The following is a 17,066-nucleotide window of genomic DNA, read 5'->3' as shown; positions in this document are numbered from 1 at the left end:
CTGTTATGTTTCATTTGAGGTCTGCTGACTGAGAGGTTGCAGGTCTCTTTCAAGAACAAAAACTTGAAATGTGCCTCCACGACTATGCAGCACATTTGCCAACTGAATAAAACGGAATAAATAAACTGTCAATGGACTTTGTTGAAGTGATGATGGGACACAAAAGTGTCCAAAAAAAGCAAGTTCAGTTCAATCCGATTTCTAAAATGTATAATATTGAATTGTGATTCGGAAGAAACATAGAGGATCCACTGTGGCAGACTCAGCTACAGAGAGACCTGTTTTTAGACTGTCACTTAGTCTTTTAGTGTGGGTCATTTAATTATTCCACAATACATTCCCAATACACCACATGCAAAACCCTCACCACTAATTGACCATGGACTCTCTTTTAAAGCATGTTGCCTTCCAGAAAACAATTTACCCATTAAGAACTACCCCTGCTCCCATTGTGTGGTTAATCAGAAACAGGCATCCAAATGCCAAACTCTGCTCCTACGGTATGGAACTTTAATGAACTGCTCTCCCAAAGTTGAGCAGTAATCAAATTTTTTTTTTTATAAGCAAAGAAAAGGATAAAAGAAAGATTTGACTTTTCTTATGAAAACCATGACCCTTACTGTGGCCATGAAGAAATGATGTGTGCTTGGGATATGAGACAGGGGCAACACCCTCTCCCGGGTAAAGAGGCCTCAGTTCTTAAAGTTCTTACATCATGTCTGTCTCAGGACAGCCTCTTGAGAGCTTAGTTTTTCCCCTAGAATACTCAGGCAGACAATCAGTATCTTAATCCTGCAGGTATTGAGGGAATCCTCCAAGACTGCTTTGATCTGGTTTGAGAGTCATCAGGCCCCTGCCTGTAGAGATGAACCAGAGAGGCTGCAAGGCTGACAGAAAAACAGGAGAGAAATGATCTCTTAATGTGCTGTTGTTTTTCCATCCTCTCTCTCCTTCCACCTCTCTCTATCTCATTTTCTCTCCTCTTTTCTGTCTCAATCTCTCTATCTCTCTTCCTCCCCCCTCTTTCTTTCCTTTTTTCCCACTTTCTCTTTCACCCTCTCTCAGAAAAAGAAAGATGATACTACTAAATGTAAATGTAAATCAGATATCATCTTTGGGATGGCATTAAGCAGCTCAAGTTGGTGTCTTTCATCAATAGAGAACTGTAAATGCATGCTGTTGCATGGAATTCACTCCTGTGCCAGTCCAATCTCACAGGAACGTGCAAAGTGTATTTTTCTTTTCATTTTTTTGGTACAAATGAATCACTGCTGGTCTACTTCGAGGAGCCAAAGTAGGCACCTTATAAATGCCCTTCAGTCTGTGCCAAGCTCAAACTAGTTTTCTAGTTTGCACTTTTCATTAGTTTCTAGGGCATAGGATTTCTGGACTTTTGACTAAGTTTGTTTTGGCCAAACTGAGCCTCTTTTACTGCCCTACAAAATACCTTTTACATTAAATAAGATGTTTTACTGTATTTGACCCTTCTTGCTTCTCCTTGATTATAAATGCAAAAATGTAAGTTATGATGAAATAACTTGAATTAAATCATGATGATGCAGAAGTAAGAAGAGAAGATGTACTCAATGAATTGCATTCGGTGGTGATGGTGTTGTATTATTGAGGGTTGCTGCATGAATCTTCCATCATTAGAACAACAATATAAAATTGTTATTAACGATAGCTTCTTTGATTGTATCCTAGGGGGAAATGCCTCACTGTAAGTACTGAAGGCAGCTGAAAGAGAACATTCCCTTCCCAAACACACACAGGCACTGAATGCCTATGTTCTTTGGCCCAAATCCGAGTTGATTTAATATAGTTAGGTCAGAGATGTCCACCAGAATGTTTTTTACTTAACGTTTAACTCAACCATTTGGAATTGAAAGGTCCAAGCCCCAGGTGGAAGGACTTTCCTGAGCTCGTCCCGGGTCAGAAAAGAGACTACAGTTCATTCATGGGCTGGAGAACTTCCTCCCCACCCTTGAAACTCCAGCCAAGCCTGTAGCTGCTAATCTACACCCCAGAACATCTCCACAGCACTGCTCCCCTCTCACTAGAGTCATGCTCTCAGTCATGTCCAACACAAACACCCACATCTGTTATTCTTGTGCCTTACTGACCTACAGATCTCAGAGAGGAATGCTAAAACGTAATTGAAGGGTAATTGAATTAGAGAATGGGTCGGAAGAAGCTAGATGTTGGTTTTCAAAGGCAGTCTAGATTCATAAGTCATTCATTGCCCTTTACCCAAAACACAGCAGAACCCCTTGAATCAACTACTGTACTGTGTTATGGAAGATTACACTCAAAGTGAATGATTTAAAAGGTTCTAGCCAACTAATAATGGCATAACTCATAAAGAAGAACTTTGCTTAAAAGGGACTACAGTATATATATATATATTTATGAAAAAGACTAAAACAAACAGAGAATTAAAGACATTAATCACAGCTCCATTTAAAGGTTATCTCCATAAAATGTTTAGTAATAATGCACATGTTATCTTTACAGGGCTGCCACTGTAAATAAAGAAAAAAGATGAAAGAGCCGTAAAACACTTAAGATATACATGTTCCTCCATGTCACCGTATGTTTAATATTTTGGGGGAAAGTCTTGTTCAGACAAATGGTAAAATCCCTGTCTCGCCTTCTTCTGCATCTTTGTGAGGTCTGCAGGCACCCCAACCGTCTAGACTAATCTGCAGACTGTCTGGCCCCTGACTGCTGCTGAATACAACTCCATACTGTCAGACAGCAGCACAGGCCAACTCAAGAACCTATTTCTACGAGCTTAGTACTACAAAGCCTGAAGATTCTGAATGAAAAGACTGTTATGATAAAATACATATTTTTATCGTTTCCATGAGATCATAATTATTTTTGGTCAGAATAACAATTAGAAAAGGAATATGAAGTCATTGTAGAAGTGTGTCTTTTGTTCTGGAATTTTCTCATGAAAGGGTCTTTACTTCAGTAGCTGACCCACATTGTAATAAATCTAAAATGAAAGAATTAAATACCATTGCTAATTAATATCGTCAACCTTTAGTCAAGAAATATTACAGGTTGATAAGCAAAACATCAATTGAGTTTTAAACAAAGTGCACATACTTCAGTTATTATTATTTGCAGGAAGTAAAGCCAGTAGAAATAATTTTTCATTCAGAGAAACGTACAGTAAAGTCTACATAAGGAAAATAATAAAGGAGTACATTAGTACAAACTGTATTCACTATGTGTTAGCCACAACAAGTAGCAATGGTGTATGGGCACTAAATAAGTAATTATATTACGTAAGCCCACATGAGAGACAGCCATGGTATGGAAAAATGACATTGCCTAAACTTAATCACATTAACAAAAAATAGTTCATTGGGTATATATAAATGCAAATCTAAAGTAGCATGTAACCATGATAAGCTTCTTACAGCACATTTAACTTGATAAATCCAGTAAATGGCATTGTTTATGCATAATAAACACATGTTTCAATACTCCTGTTGTAGTCCCCTTGTTCAATATGAACTTCACCATTTCCTTGTGTGCTGTTTGTGCACTTAGGAAAGAGCGCCCTCTTTCAGTCAAAAACATTATTACCATTTAATAAGGAGCCTGCAAGGGTGGAATGTACAGGGACAGACAGGAAAACATGTATATACATTTGATAAATATGTATTTACTGATGGCACTAAAATGGTTTGCTCAATATAAATATATAAAATAAAATATTATATAGTTTAACGTATAAATAGGCTTAGCAGTAACATTTACCAATATTGATTTTATACTTCTCAAGTGCAAGATATAGTGGAAGTTTTAGGCAAAATCTACAAATACATTTCATCAAAGACCAGAAATCCAATTCATAAAAGCATACATGTCTGACAACTGTAATAGTAATACATGTACACTAACACATTCCTTATCTAGGAGTAAGTGTAAGTCGTTTTTTACAAAATGTAAAATCATACTGTACAATCCCCTATAAAAACACTTTGCTTACCCAAACAGATGGATGATGGAAACCCCCAGTGCAATAATCTAAAGATTCATACCATCGTCTAATAGGCTTGTTTTGGTGTTGCCTCAGTCTTCCAATCAGAAGTGGTGCCTCCTCCAGTTGAGAGAGTGCCTCCTCTTCCTCTTCCTGTGGCCCTGCTCCCTCCTCTCGGGCCAAGGGAAGCCGCCGTCAGCGCTTCTGGCCACCTCGTCATACTCGTCACTGTCGGAGTCCTCCTCGGCGACGGGGAAGGCCCTGTCAGGATACACCTCTCTCAGCTTGGAGCTGAAGAAAGACTCCAGGCTGCTGCCTGCCTGGGCCACCTCAGAGTCCGGCTGAAGGAAGCACCCAAGCCAGAGAGAGAGAGAGAAAGAGGGAGGAGGAGAGAGAGAGATAGATAGATAGGGGGAGATAGAGGAAGGAAGGAGTGAGAAAGAGGACGAAAGAGAGAGCTCTAGTTCAACACACATCTTCACAGTGTTGAGAAGTGAGAATGTGGATGCAAAATCCTCTACCAAAGTAGAGGATTATTCATGATATTTATGAACATGCAGTAGGACTCTCTCCCTTACATAGTTGAACTTGGCGCAGTTCCTGAACATGAGGGAGACATCGGCTACAAACTCCTCTGGGGAGTAGTAGTGACGGGTGTTGCCCTTGCTCAGCTTGGCTCGGATCACAGACAGGTCCATGGGCCGCTTGATGATCTGGTAGTAGTGCCGAGCCTTAGCAAACAGAATCACTGCATTTACCAGACTTGTCTAGCCAGAACAGTATCTATCGTTAAACCTGAATAAAACATAACTCTAAAATATGAATGAATGCAACTAGAAAAGCACTTGTTTTCTAGAAAACAAAGAGGGTATTCACTTACCAACGGACTAACTGGCTCGTGGAAGGGAGCACTGAGGATGTTGCTGAAGATCAACAGAGTGAGCCTCTCACATTTCTGCACAGGGCAAGACAACAATGATTTGATGACCACCAGAGGCCATCAATGCGTCTAGAAACAGTAACACTGTCTACAATCAATACAGCCTGCTTAATATTACCGACTGGCCGTGACTATCGATGGAGACTAATCTAAGATGATGAAGAGAGACAACAGTTGGATCAGTCCCAACAGAACCTACTCTCTGGTCGGATGCCTTCAGACCGTGTTGCTGTCCAGCCTTCCCTGTCTGTTCCCCGGAGAGCCTCTGGTTCTCACAGTCATACTCCACCTCTGGCTGCTGGATGTCTCTGCACAGCGTACACATCCAGTCCCCCCTGAGGAGGAGATCCAGGGGGTTAGGTACAGCTACAGAGACTCTGTCCCCTACCACTGTACTGAAGTAACATCTGGGAGTAAAAGTAGAAGCAAGGCATGCATTTCCTGTACAGCGTGACCCAGGGGGGTCTGAGGAGAGAGGGAGGTGCTTACGTGGGGAAGCTGAGAAGAGAGGGGACGTGGCAGGTCAGGTGGAAGACTTTGGGACAGCGGTCACAGCACAGCAGGTCCCCCCCAATCAGACACACAGCACAGAAGTCCTCACTCTCCATCTCCTCTGGATCAGCCCCAGGCAGGGCCTCCACAGCCCCCTCAGGAGCAGGGTCTGAACCCTGGGCCCTCTGGCCTGGACACAGGGGGGATTTCCGAGCCGGACCGGAGCCTAGCGGGACTGGATCGGCTGTGGAGGACTCTGGGTCTGACTCCAGGTCTGGTCCACATTCTGCAGAGCTCTGTGACTCCAGCTCTCGTCCACATTCTGCAGAGCTCTGTGACTCCAGGTCTGGTCCACACTCTGCAGAGCTCTGTGACTCCGGGGGCAGGTCAGACTCCATGTCCTCGGAATCTGTTTCAGGACGCGGTTCAGACTGGAGACCAGGATCAGGGTCCAGCTGGAGGTCGGATTCGGCATCGGCGTCTGTTTCGACATCGGCGTCCAGTTCCTCTCCCATCTCAACAGGTTCAGATTCTCCACTGGGCCCTGAGCCCCCAGCTCCTTCAGAGTCTCCATCTGCCTCCGACCCTCCAGCGGCCTCCAGGTCCTCCCCAGCCACGGACTCCTGGTCGGCCTCGGAGGAAGACTCTGGCTGTGGGTCTGATTCTGGCTGTGGGTCCGAATCAGCATCAGGCTCTGAATCAGCTTCAATCTCTGAGACTGACCTGGGGTCTGAGTCTGTGTCAAGGTCAGGAGAGAGGCACAGTGGAGGTGAGGGTTCAGGATCGGTAGACAGGGTTGATGGATGTTCATGAGTGAGACTGCGTCTCCCAGCCACTCTGGATGCAGCAGCGGCTGAGGGTGTGAGAGGCAGGCTGGAGATGTGGTTCTGGGTGTAAGGTGGGGTTAGAAGGGACAGGTTAGCCCTCATGGGCCCTCGCTTGGACATTCCCTGCAGACAAATAACAAGACACTTAGAGAATTGACTTCAGACATGATATTTTTTACCTTTTATTCATTTAGCAAATGTTACGTTTATATGAGGTGTGGGTTCATAGAAAGCACATTGAGCATATTGTGAGCATATTTTCTCCCAACAGTTTATCCAGTCAGCTTATCTTATCTCTACCCAAATGTCTTCATTTTAATGTTTTATCTTGATTTGAGAGTTGTATTTACAAGACCTGCCAACCACTAAACCATTTCACTGATTCGCACCAGTGCTGACTCCTTAAGGACTTCAAGATGGCATCTAAAAAAGCTTGTCATCCTCAACTAAAATCTCAATCTCTACCACTGACCCTTGCCTGCTGGGTTCAACATCAAAGTCTTTCTAAGAGGAGAGTTCAACAGAAACACACTAAGGCTTACCTGGGCCAGGCGCTCCCTCCATGCCCTAGGAGCCAGGGCAGGGCCACTACTCTCCATGCCACTAGCAGGGAGAGGGTCACTCTGGCGCCTCCCCTGTGGTGGGAGTCGTGACACCAGGACTTTGAGCCGTTCCAAGCACACCACCGGAACCTTCGGGCTCCCAGAATCCCTCTGGGCTTCCTGCTCACTTCTGAGGTAAACCAACAGGATAGAGGGCCTCACTTCTGAGGTAAACCAACAGGATAGAGGGCCTCACTTCTGAGGTAAACCAACACGATAGAGGGCCTCACTTCTGAGGTAAACCAACAGGATAGAGGGCCTCACTTCTGAGGTAAACCAACACAATAGAGGGCCTCACTTCTGAGGTAAACCAACAGGACAGAGGGGCTCATATCTAGCTTCGTCATGACAGCTTGATGAGTGAGAGGACAGTAGTGTTATGCCGAACGTACCTGCTATCTAGGCTTCTCCTTGATATCCTGTATTTTTCTTTGATCTCATATCCGGTCTCTTCATTGGCATAGGCACACACATTATCTGATGAAGAGAAGAAACAGAGAAGATGAACTCGTTCAAGTCAGCTACATAATAAAGGAAGACAGATTCTTTGCGTCTGTAAATACCATCACCATTAACGACAGGAATAGCTCAATATTGAAGGGGTCTATTAAGAACAATGCTATAATACAGCATTGATACCTGGCTCCGTCTTGTAAGAGGTCAGAGGGGACAGGCGCAGGGGAGGCTGGCCTCTGGAGAGGGGCGGGCCTCGGCCAGTTTCCTTTCCAACAGAGCGGATTACTCCATCTGACACCCTACTTGGTCTGGGGTCCTCATACCCAAACTGAGACAGTGAACAATACAGCCAATCAGCCACACAGCAACTAAAGCTCATATTATTATCACTAAGCTTACTAAACTAGCTGGAGACAGAAACAACACGTTGGTTCCAAGCATCGTACAAACAGTTAGTATGTAACTGATAAAAGGATGAATTCATCCAACAAGGTAATACAGTTGGAATGCAAGGGTAAGGAAAGGTAAAAAAATTATAATAAATCTGTCAACAACTATTGAGACTGATTTTACACAGCAAAGCTGCCAGCTGAGCTGAATGTGTTCTCTGGTGTGTAACAGACACTGTGCATCGGCGCTGCCTTGTCAGTGACTTTACCCTGGGCGAAGCTTTTACCCTGCCATGTGGGTAACTAAACCAACTTGCTGTGATTCAGAGCCAACCCTTTCTCAGCACCACTCCAATGAGCTCTGATGAAATGCAATGCAAAACTTCTTAAGCCACAGTATGAATGCACTTTCATCTGACACATTGTATTAGATACAGTTCTGCGGATTTCCTTTTACAAGCTCATGCTCTGTTGTTGTTCAGGGCTGTATAGTGCAATACCTGCTCTAATGGTGCTGTAATTGCATTGCAATGGAAGCCTTTCTAAAAGGCTCTCAGCATTACTGTGTTAAGAGGCTGACGTGTAAATAATAGCATGTCTGCAAGTGGTCGCTGTATGTAGACAGACTGCAGTTTCAGGTTCGGCATTAGTTTAAGTGACAGTCTCCATGCCAACAGGCTCCATTCCTGTGTGAGCAGGACCATACCATCATGAAAGGGAGTACCTGGTCCGACAGGCGTGCCCGATCTGCTGTTGACGTTAGCGGGCCGTGGGTGGACCCCGGAGGCCTGTCTGTGGAGAGGGTGCTGGAGCGGCCTGACAGATCTGCCGGGGTGCTCTGGGAGCGGATCTTCCTCTTCCCACACACCGAGCTGAGGCTGGGGCTGAGGCTGGGGCTGAGGCTGGGGCCGGGGCTGGATCCTGGTCTGCTCTGAATATTAGCCCCGGACCCATGGGCCATCAGCACTGACATCTCCAGTGACGTGGATCTCTGTCAGAACAAACACATACCCGTTCTCTGAGTCTCGGCTCCACTGCCAAGGTTTAGCCAAGAATTCCGCAGTGTCACTCAATACACGCGGTAGACGCGACGACACATGCCATAGCAACAGGGAGACGACAGTGTGAGAATTGCTCAAGAATAACCTCGAGTATCAAAACCCACATTCGCCGAGGAGGTAGCTGCTGGTTAGGATCCTCGGTGCGTCAATATAAAACACAACACGGTACAAAGACCGTTGAGCTGCAGCCCACACACAACCACACACGAATGTTACCATCACTCTCCCAATAACCAAAGAGTTAGTTCCGACACCAATTACTGTATGCAAATCCTGTCAGGGTTTGAGGTGGGTTGATTAGAATACATAGCACTAGCACATTACAAATTAGGTTTCTCTCTCACACACACACACACACATACAGACACACACACCATCCTTTTCCGTCCCTTCCCTCTCCTCATAATTTCATTAATGCGAGAAGTTCTCTGCAGAAAAGACCCAAGCAACTATGTCCCTGGCTGCACGCCTGTCGGCCACACACGTGACAAATCAGCATTATTCTGTGAGTTTCAGCTCCCGCTCCCCCTGGCTCTCACCTCTCCTTCCCTCCCGCACGCAGCCCTTCCTCTCTACCTCTCTCTCCTCTCCCAAGTGCGCCACACGCCATGCCAGATTCAGACCAGCTGACACTGAGCATGGCGCTCATAGTTACCAGGCGATCAGAACGTTTAACTGCTCCGTGCCCCTAAGGAGAGGTATAGAACAGTTTAAATGTGGAGAAAAGGACTATAATCTCCCTCTTGGAAAGGAGGGCAGGGGGGGGGGGCGGGGGGGGGGGACAGGAGGATCTCTGAGAGAGGGACACAGCCCAGAAATCAAACTGCCAGCTCTCACAATTCCCTGAGTGTCTCATTAATACCAGGTTAAGTACACATGCAGCTACACCCCAATGCTTTCTCCTCTCGCTTTCACACAGTGTGACTGGGAAAACGTGCAAATCATTTGTCTTCGTGTGTTGTGATCATGCTCCAGGAGTAGTTTTTGATGGGTGATTATTCGGCTGCTCAAAGTACTGACATCAAGAGCACTAATAATAAACAGTGCTGTCTCTTTTTTTAGCGCTTCTCCTTGTAAAGGTTTTCATCATACAAAGTAGTGTGGACTCTGATTGTGTTAGTGGAGCTCTTTCTGTGCCGTCACCCGCCCTTCATATGGAAGCCAATCAGCTTTCTTTTGCACCATCTGTTTTTTAGAGCAGCTGTCAACTGCAGTGACTGATCATTTCGACATAAACAGAGATATTGCCAGCCATCTTTCAATATCCCGTGTACATTGTACGTTTATTTATAATGTAGCTACTGTCTGTCTCCCAGAGCAAGGGTGAAAAAACGGTGCGTGTGTGTGTGTGTGTGTGTGTGTGTGTGTGTGTGTGTTTGTGTGTTAACAGCACCTTGTGGTCTAACGCCTCTAACACCTCATATGAATGTTGGTGATAAGGTGTATGACACACCTACAAAAGTTCTAAAGCATGTGAAACCAAAAGGAACACATTGAGAGAGACGTTTAGGACTGAACAAAGGTCAAACTAGCAGAAACACGTCTTCGCTGGTTAAGAACGCTTGAGTAAAATCTATAACACTGTCAAAGACATTGTCTTTCAGTGGGGATGGGAGACACAGCTGGGGGTCAGCTGGTAGACTCACCCTGCCATCTCTCTCCAGGTGTGTCCTGTAGGCTCTGGGCTGCAGTGGAGGTCTGGGCTCCTGCAGCCCAGCCTGCTGTCTCTCTGGGGGAGCCTGGACCCCAGGCTCTCTTCCCAGCCCTGGGAGTCCAGCTGCCTGCTCCCTGCTCTCCTCCTGGTTCTCCTCCACCATCAGCTCTCTATCCTCGCCTGCTGGCAGGCTGTGGAGCTCGCCTCTGCTGGCTTTCTCGGCCTGTACCTCCCTGGTGCCCTCTGCAGGTGCCTGAGTCTTGGGCTGGGTTTGAACCCGGGTCTGGGCCTGGCGGTCTGGAGGATGCTCCGTCAAAGGCTGGGGGGAGTCCGACTGTGGCACAGTGGAAGGGGACGGGGCCGGGGAGACATGCCTGGAGCTGAGCTGAGCTGCAGGCTCTGCGGTCGAGGGAGGGGATGCAGCCGATGGAGGGGGGCACTGCAGCGAGGAGGGAGGCATGGAGGGGGGGCTGTCAGGACCCCAGCACCTCTGGAGCAGCGGGGGGCTGCTGAGGGTGGACTGGGCACACCTGGCAGGGTAGAGGCCGGCCTCTCGCTGGGGTTTCTCCGGCTGCGGGGCAGGCTGGGGGGGGAGGCAGTGGAGGCAGCACATCTGGGTCTGGTAACAGGTCTGGTAGGCACAGCCCTGGTCACGCCCACTGCGACACACAGGGGGCAGGGCCATGCAGGTGATAGGCTGAGGCCTAAGAATACTGGGACAGGCCACACCCTCAGAGTAGGAGCGACTGCCTCCCTCAACGGACAGCTGACCTACACGGCGAAAAGAGACACTTTATGTCACAAAGAACCCAGTGGAGCTCAACTTCTCAAATAATACATGAACCAATTTATCACTATTTGTAATTGATCTGCTGAATATGGTCACCTAACGATGACATCTGCTTGGTCCAGTAGCTGGCATCCCAGTTGAACTTGATCTTGACAGGGACCCAGGCGTCTGGGTGATGTGTGGGCTCCAACAGGCGCTGCATCTGAAGAGAAATCTGGAAGAATAAAGAATCAAATAAAGGCATCTGGTGTGACTGGCTCTGAAGGTCCAATTCAAGCGGCCACTCACAACAATATACAATCATTTAGCATTTAATATTATAAAGTGATCATTACAGCCACAATCTTTCTTTCCCCTGTCTCATTTCTCTACAGGCAGTGGTCTATTTTTAGAGGCTGACCCCCCTCCGCCCCCCCCCCCCCCCCCCCCCCCCCCCGGCCTACCAGCTCTCTGCTGAAGAGCAGGGGGTTCCTGCGGTGGTGAGCCGTTGCCCAGGTTACAAAGTTCTGCACGTGATCCAGCTGGCCGCACATTTCTATCGCCCCCTGCAGTTGGTCCTCCAGACGCCGCTGGAAGTCCTCCGAGACCTTCTGCTCAGGGGGAGAGGGGAGACAGAAACATGCACATGGGTCTGGGGAATTGCCGGCATGCCAAGTCGTGGATGGATAGAGGGCTAATCAATGGCTCGTTTATTTCCGAGATTTCATTGCTCGGGATATGGCCCTGAGTGCTTGTGACAGGTCATTATTGCTTCTCCATCGCTGGCTTTCAGGCCTGATTAGATCATGTTTGGAGCGCTCCCTGACTCGGAGCGTGTACATTCATGGTCAGCTACACACTGGAGATGAATACCCCAGGAAACATTCTCAGAAAGAGAGAGAGAGAGAAAGACAGAGAGAGACAGAGAGAGAGACAGAGAGAAAGAGAGAGAGAACACAGAAGAGGGAACATGGAAAAGAGAGCAAGGGAGAGACAATGAGACAATAAAAAAGAAAGAAAGAAAGAAAGAAAGAAAGAAGGAAAGAAAAAAAGAAAGAAATAAGGAAAGAAAGAGGGGAAATAATTACCTCCAGTTGCTCTATTAATAGGTTGGCCCGTTTGTTCAGCTCATTCATCATAATCATCTTTGCCATTTTAATCTGGTTCTCTGCCTTCCTCTGTGTGGTCTTTACACTGTGCAGCCTGTGAATAGGAGGAGAGAAAATGACAATCTGATTGCTGACAAAGAGATCAAAACAGCTGAGATTTGGATGTACAATTGATTCATTTCATTTGGAGAGCGGAAAAAGCTCCAGTGCTATGGCCACAGCGGAGCAACGTACCACGTTAGAAAAAGGCATCTTTGATCCTTGTTTATGACAAGTCATTCAAATCAGCACGTGCCGACGTGTAAAAGCCTCAGCTCACCTGTCCTCTATCTGCTTGGCTGAGTTCTCGACTGCAGCCCTCCTCTCTTCCACCTGGGCCATCAGACTCTCAAACAGCCACTGCTGGTCCTGCAAGGCCTTCCCAACATGCACCAACCTTGGCACACCCAGAACAAACAGTGTCAGGTCATGCAAATGAACAGCACAGTGAACACGTCAGCATACTTTAGTAAGTCAACAAGTATATAGTAAGTCAACAAGTCAGGCAGTGCATCGTCATTAAAACCATCTCCATGGGAAGTACTGACTTTAGTTCGGAACAACTGTTCCGGAACATCACGGGGAAACAATAGCATATGCTCTGAATAGGAATGAGGCAAGCCAGGGATGTGCAGAAGGCGCAGTGCATCCACAGTGTGTGTCTGGGAGCAGGAGAGCTGAACCCACAGCTACCCCGTCTCCTCCGTGCCCTTGTGTCGTGTCGGAGGACTGACCTGTGGTTCTTGTGAGAGGACAGGTGACAGCTGCTGCAGCACAGAAGGTCACACGACTCACAGAACAGTTCCAAGGGCTCCTGTCTGTGAGACTGGCACATGAGGAGGGAGCGAGGACAGGAGCCAGACCCTAAATGGAGAGAGAGAGCAGGGGAGGGAGAGAGGGAGAGAGAGAGAGAGAGCGAGAGGGTGAGGGAGGGAGGGAGGGAGGGAGGGAGGGAGGGAGGGAGGAGGAGGGAGGGAGGGAGGGAGGGAGGGAGGGAGGGAGGGAGGGAGGGAGGGAGGGAGGGAGGGAGGGAGGGAGGGAGGGAGAAAGAAAAAAAGAGTGAGAGAAAGAGAGAGAGAGAGAGAGAGAGAGAGAGAGAGAGAGAGAGAGAGAGAGAGAGAGAGAAAGAGAGAGAGAGGGTGAGGGAGAAAGAGGGTGAGGGAGGGAGAGAGAGAGAGAGAGAGAGAGAGAGAGAGAGAGAGAGAGAGAGAGAGAGAGAGAGAGAGAGAGGGTGAGAGGGTGAGGGAGAAAGAGGGTGAGAGAGAGAGAGAGAGAGAGAGAGAGAGAGAGAGAGAGAGAGAGAGAGAGAGAGAGAGAGAGAGAGAGAGAGAGAGAGAGAGAGAGAGAGAGAGAGAGAGAGAGGGAGAGGGTGAGGGAGGGAGAGGGTACGTGAGGAAGAAACAAAGGAGGTGGGAAAAAAACACTGAACATTAATTGTGACTAAAGGCACGACTTGCAATTCACATTCAGACGTAAAGGTGTGGTAACCAAGGACACAAAAGAATAGCTGAGAGAAATGTAAACTAACTTGGTTACTGAGTTTTTATCACGCAATTACATTGAATACCCAATCATTCGGCTTTAGTTGTGGATGGATACAGTGTATCTGATATCTTCCTGAGTCAGACAGCATTATCTTCATTAACATCTATTTTAGGGTAGAGAACATGACACCCTTGAAATCTTGCAAATCTTGCAGGAGCTTATGAGGGTCTCATTTTTCTCCTGGATTAGCAGATAGAAGCGGGCCAGCACTGATCTTTGATCAACACCAGATTTGTGGGTCTGAAAGACCAGTGTCAGTCTAGATTACCGGCGGAGCCTGACTGTCTTTTGAAGAAAAAAAGAAAGAAAAAGAAAGAAAGGAAAGAAAGAATCTCCACTGCGCTGAGATAGGAGCAATTATCGTCAGGCAACAAATTCCCTTTCATGTGTGCATGTATAAACGGCCACATGAAAATTGGAGTATCGATTCTCTTTTTGTTAACAGTTCCTGCTCCATGAACGTAAACAGCCTGGAGTCAGATCATGCGTCATTATGATGCAGGAAATGGTGTGAGCCTTGTGAACAAAGGTAATTGTTGATCCTCATAACCCAACATCATTATTGTTTTGATATTGACCCCCCAGTCTGTTCCTCCTCAGCGCGTGCTCAGTAGTTGTGTCATGACTGCATGCACTCAGAGGAAGATCTGCTCTTAACAAGGGTCAGGCCTGACTGAGATCTGTGGAGTTTGTTTGTTCTATATTTAGACTGGATACAAAGCTCTCACAGTAAAGAGAGCAGGAAACCGGTGGAGGTTGCAGCTTGACAAGCTAAGAAACCAACCACAGAACCACGGTGTTGAGAGTTTGCAACTACCCCCCCCCCCCCCACACACACACACACACACACAACACACAACACACAACACACAACACACAACACACTCCTGTCAACTACCTATTGTCAGGCTGACACGCACATAACTAAACTCGTCTTTAACCCTGATGATGCAATGCCTCTAATGCAAAGACCGACCTCTCCACTAATTAACATGCGGCCGCATTACAGTCCGATAACACATGATTCAACTCCCGGCTGGGTAAGGCTACTGTACACAGACGTGCTGTTCTCTGCTGGACACCTCTCTCCTGAGAGCCCTTTGCACACACAGTCTGTGTTCCTCAGACGGGGCCCCGTGCTACACAGCTGAGTTAAGTCTCTGAGCTGAGCTGATTGACCACATCCTGCCTTTAGTTCTGCTGTTGTCAACCACACCGACTCTCTCAGTCTGCTGTTTTCACCAACACACAATAATAAACACACACGATATCCGACTTAAGATCTGATCCAGCTAGATTCGCAAAGGAGTCATTTCTTTATGAGCAATATGAATTTTAAGCGTACCATTCCTCAACAAAAAAACACAAATCTAATATTACTCTGCCAGTACCACTCTCAGAAACTGGGCCACATGATAAAAGGAGCAGTAATAAAATAAAAGGATGTGCAGGAACCATACCAAGAATCATTACAGCCATGCATAATTCATTCCCGTTCCTCTTACGGAGATCTGATTAAAAAACAAACACGGGAGACATGGAAACCAAGCACCCTGGAGACAGGGAAGGGGTACCTGGCAGAGAGTGGTGCTCCCCTGGATCAGGTGGGGGCTGGGAGCCCCTCTGGTGGAGGTCGGGGCCTGGACACTGGGGGGCGGGAATGGGTCGTGTTGGGTGTGGGTGGAGGTCTGGACACTGGGATACGCCTCTCTGGTGCTGGTGCATGTCTGTGCATTGGTAGCAGAGCCACTTGTTGCAGAAGGTGCAGAGACTCTGGGCAAGCCTGGGCTCAGGGCACTCTGAGCAACGCTGCAAAATACAGAGACAAGAGCAACTCTATGAACACACACACACACACATGCTAAACACAGACAGGCTGTACACACACATGCACCCACATACAGACACCTATTATACATGCAAGGACACACACAAGCTAGCACAAACAAACACACAAAGGCACAGACTCTCCCACACCCAAACAGTGGGACCAATTGATCCAGAGATGTGGAGACATAAGTCATTTGTCATCAACACACATTTGTGTTTTCTCTTAGTACTGTGAATGACAAATCACACCCCTTCAGAGAGGTGTCTCCGTCAATGCTCACACAGTCTGTTGAATTACGTTCCGAAGACTGTCAGATGAATCAGATAAAGTTACTCAACATGAATCTAAACCCCAGTTAAAACTCTGCTTACAGTCATTATTCATATACAATCCTCTTTCAGGGCAGCTTTAAGAACAAAAGAATGGAATGCACTTTCTAATTAGCTGAAACATGTCTGAAAGTCCCTTTCAAAGCAGCACTTTTAATTGCAACACACCCGCATCCCTGAAAGCCTTAATGAATCGCTATACTGTGTGTCAAATTATATTTAAACGAACGATGGGAAACGTTCTATCAAACCTAGACAGTTCAGCCAGTCACAAGTCGTACATTTCTACATGGAGAAATGAGTAAACAAACTCACCAAGCAACATACCAAGCCATGCAGAGCTGAGAGACTGTAAATACCCCGAGCCTTACTAGAACTAATAATAAAACACCCACTGTGCACAGATTCTTTCATCCTGCTCAGTTACCTGAGCGTCTTTGCAAAACACTCCAACTGAATATCTGAAGGTAATAAACGAATCCCCTTCCCAGCAGTGCCAGAGAAACGTGCAAAGAACCTCGGCAGAACGCTTCGAGAATGTTTGAAAGCGCGTCTTACCTTCTCCATGTCGGTGGCAGTAGAGCCGGTCCTCTGGTGAGCGTTGGAGCGGGTACCCAGCAGAGCTGCTTTCTCTGTGGGGACGAGAGGACAGCCCAGCCTGACTAGCGCTCGCGGCAGTTCAGAACACACACGCGCACACGCCAGCGTTTCTACCTAAAGCAGGAAGTGGCACGTGTGGCCCCCAGAGGAGATGACTTACATGACAGGCGTGTTGTGATTTGCTCCCTCCTCTCCTGGTTCATCCATGTGTAGGACTTCTCTCTGAACAACAGGAGGGGAGTGTCACTTTCAAATTCCTCCTCTACTCCACATGCTCTCCACTACCCACACGGAAGGACGAAAAACATAATCCTTTTTCTTAAATAAGCCTGCGCATAATAATTGGGAATTAGGGAGATACGATAATTATTTTTTTCTAGGGCGAAATATCCCCGGAAGCCCTTCCCAAAATACAAGGAGAGGCTG

The 17,066-nt window shown here is 47.0% G+C and overlaps 1 protein-coding gene across 2 annotated transcripts; it reads right to left on the bottom strand.

Moving 5' to 3' along the window:
* Positions 1–2,561: 2,561 nt before the first annotated feature.
* trim66 (tripartite motif containing 66) lies at positions 2,562–16,680 on the bottom strand. 2 transcript variants are annotated; one of them, XM_067249019.1, is made up of 17 exons: positions 16,599–16,680; positions 15,455–15,689; positions 13,070–13,199; positions 12,616–12,732; positions 12,276–12,390; positions 11,652–11,798; positions 11,305–11,422; positions 10,411–11,189; positions 8,410–8,694; positions 7,498–7,642; positions 7,251–7,335; positions 6,799–6,988; positions 5,427–6,379; positions 5,137–5,272; positions 4,878–4,952; positions 4,576–4,728; positions 2,562–4,338 (listed from the first exon to the last, which is right to left on the bottom strand). In XM_067249019.1, exons 1-17 carry the CDS (start codon positions 16,605–16,607, stop codon positions 4,102–4,104), a joined length of 3,909 nt encoding a protein of 1,302 aa, XP_067105120.1. In that variant the 5' UTR covers positions 16,608–16,680; the 3' UTR covers positions 2,562–4,101. The 2 variants fall into 2 exon arrangements, with proteins under 2 accessions (XP_067105120.1, XP_067105121.1); XM_067249020.1 differs by having other exon boundaries at positions 8,428–8,694.
* Between the last annotated feature and the right edge of the window lie 386 nt (positions 16,681–17,066).

The sequence above is a fragment of the Osmerus mordax genome, chromosome 13 (genome assembly GCF_038355195.1).
Source record: "Osmerus mordax isolate fOsmMor3 chromosome 13, fOsmMor3.pri, whole genome shotgun sequence".
Taxonomy (NCBI): domain Eukaryota; kingdom Metazoa; phylum Chordata; class Actinopteri; order Osmeriformes; family Osmeridae; genus Osmerus; species Osmerus mordax.
The sequence above is the reverse complement of the archived record's forward strand: the minus strand, read 5'-3'. Positions and strand labels throughout refer to the sequence as shown.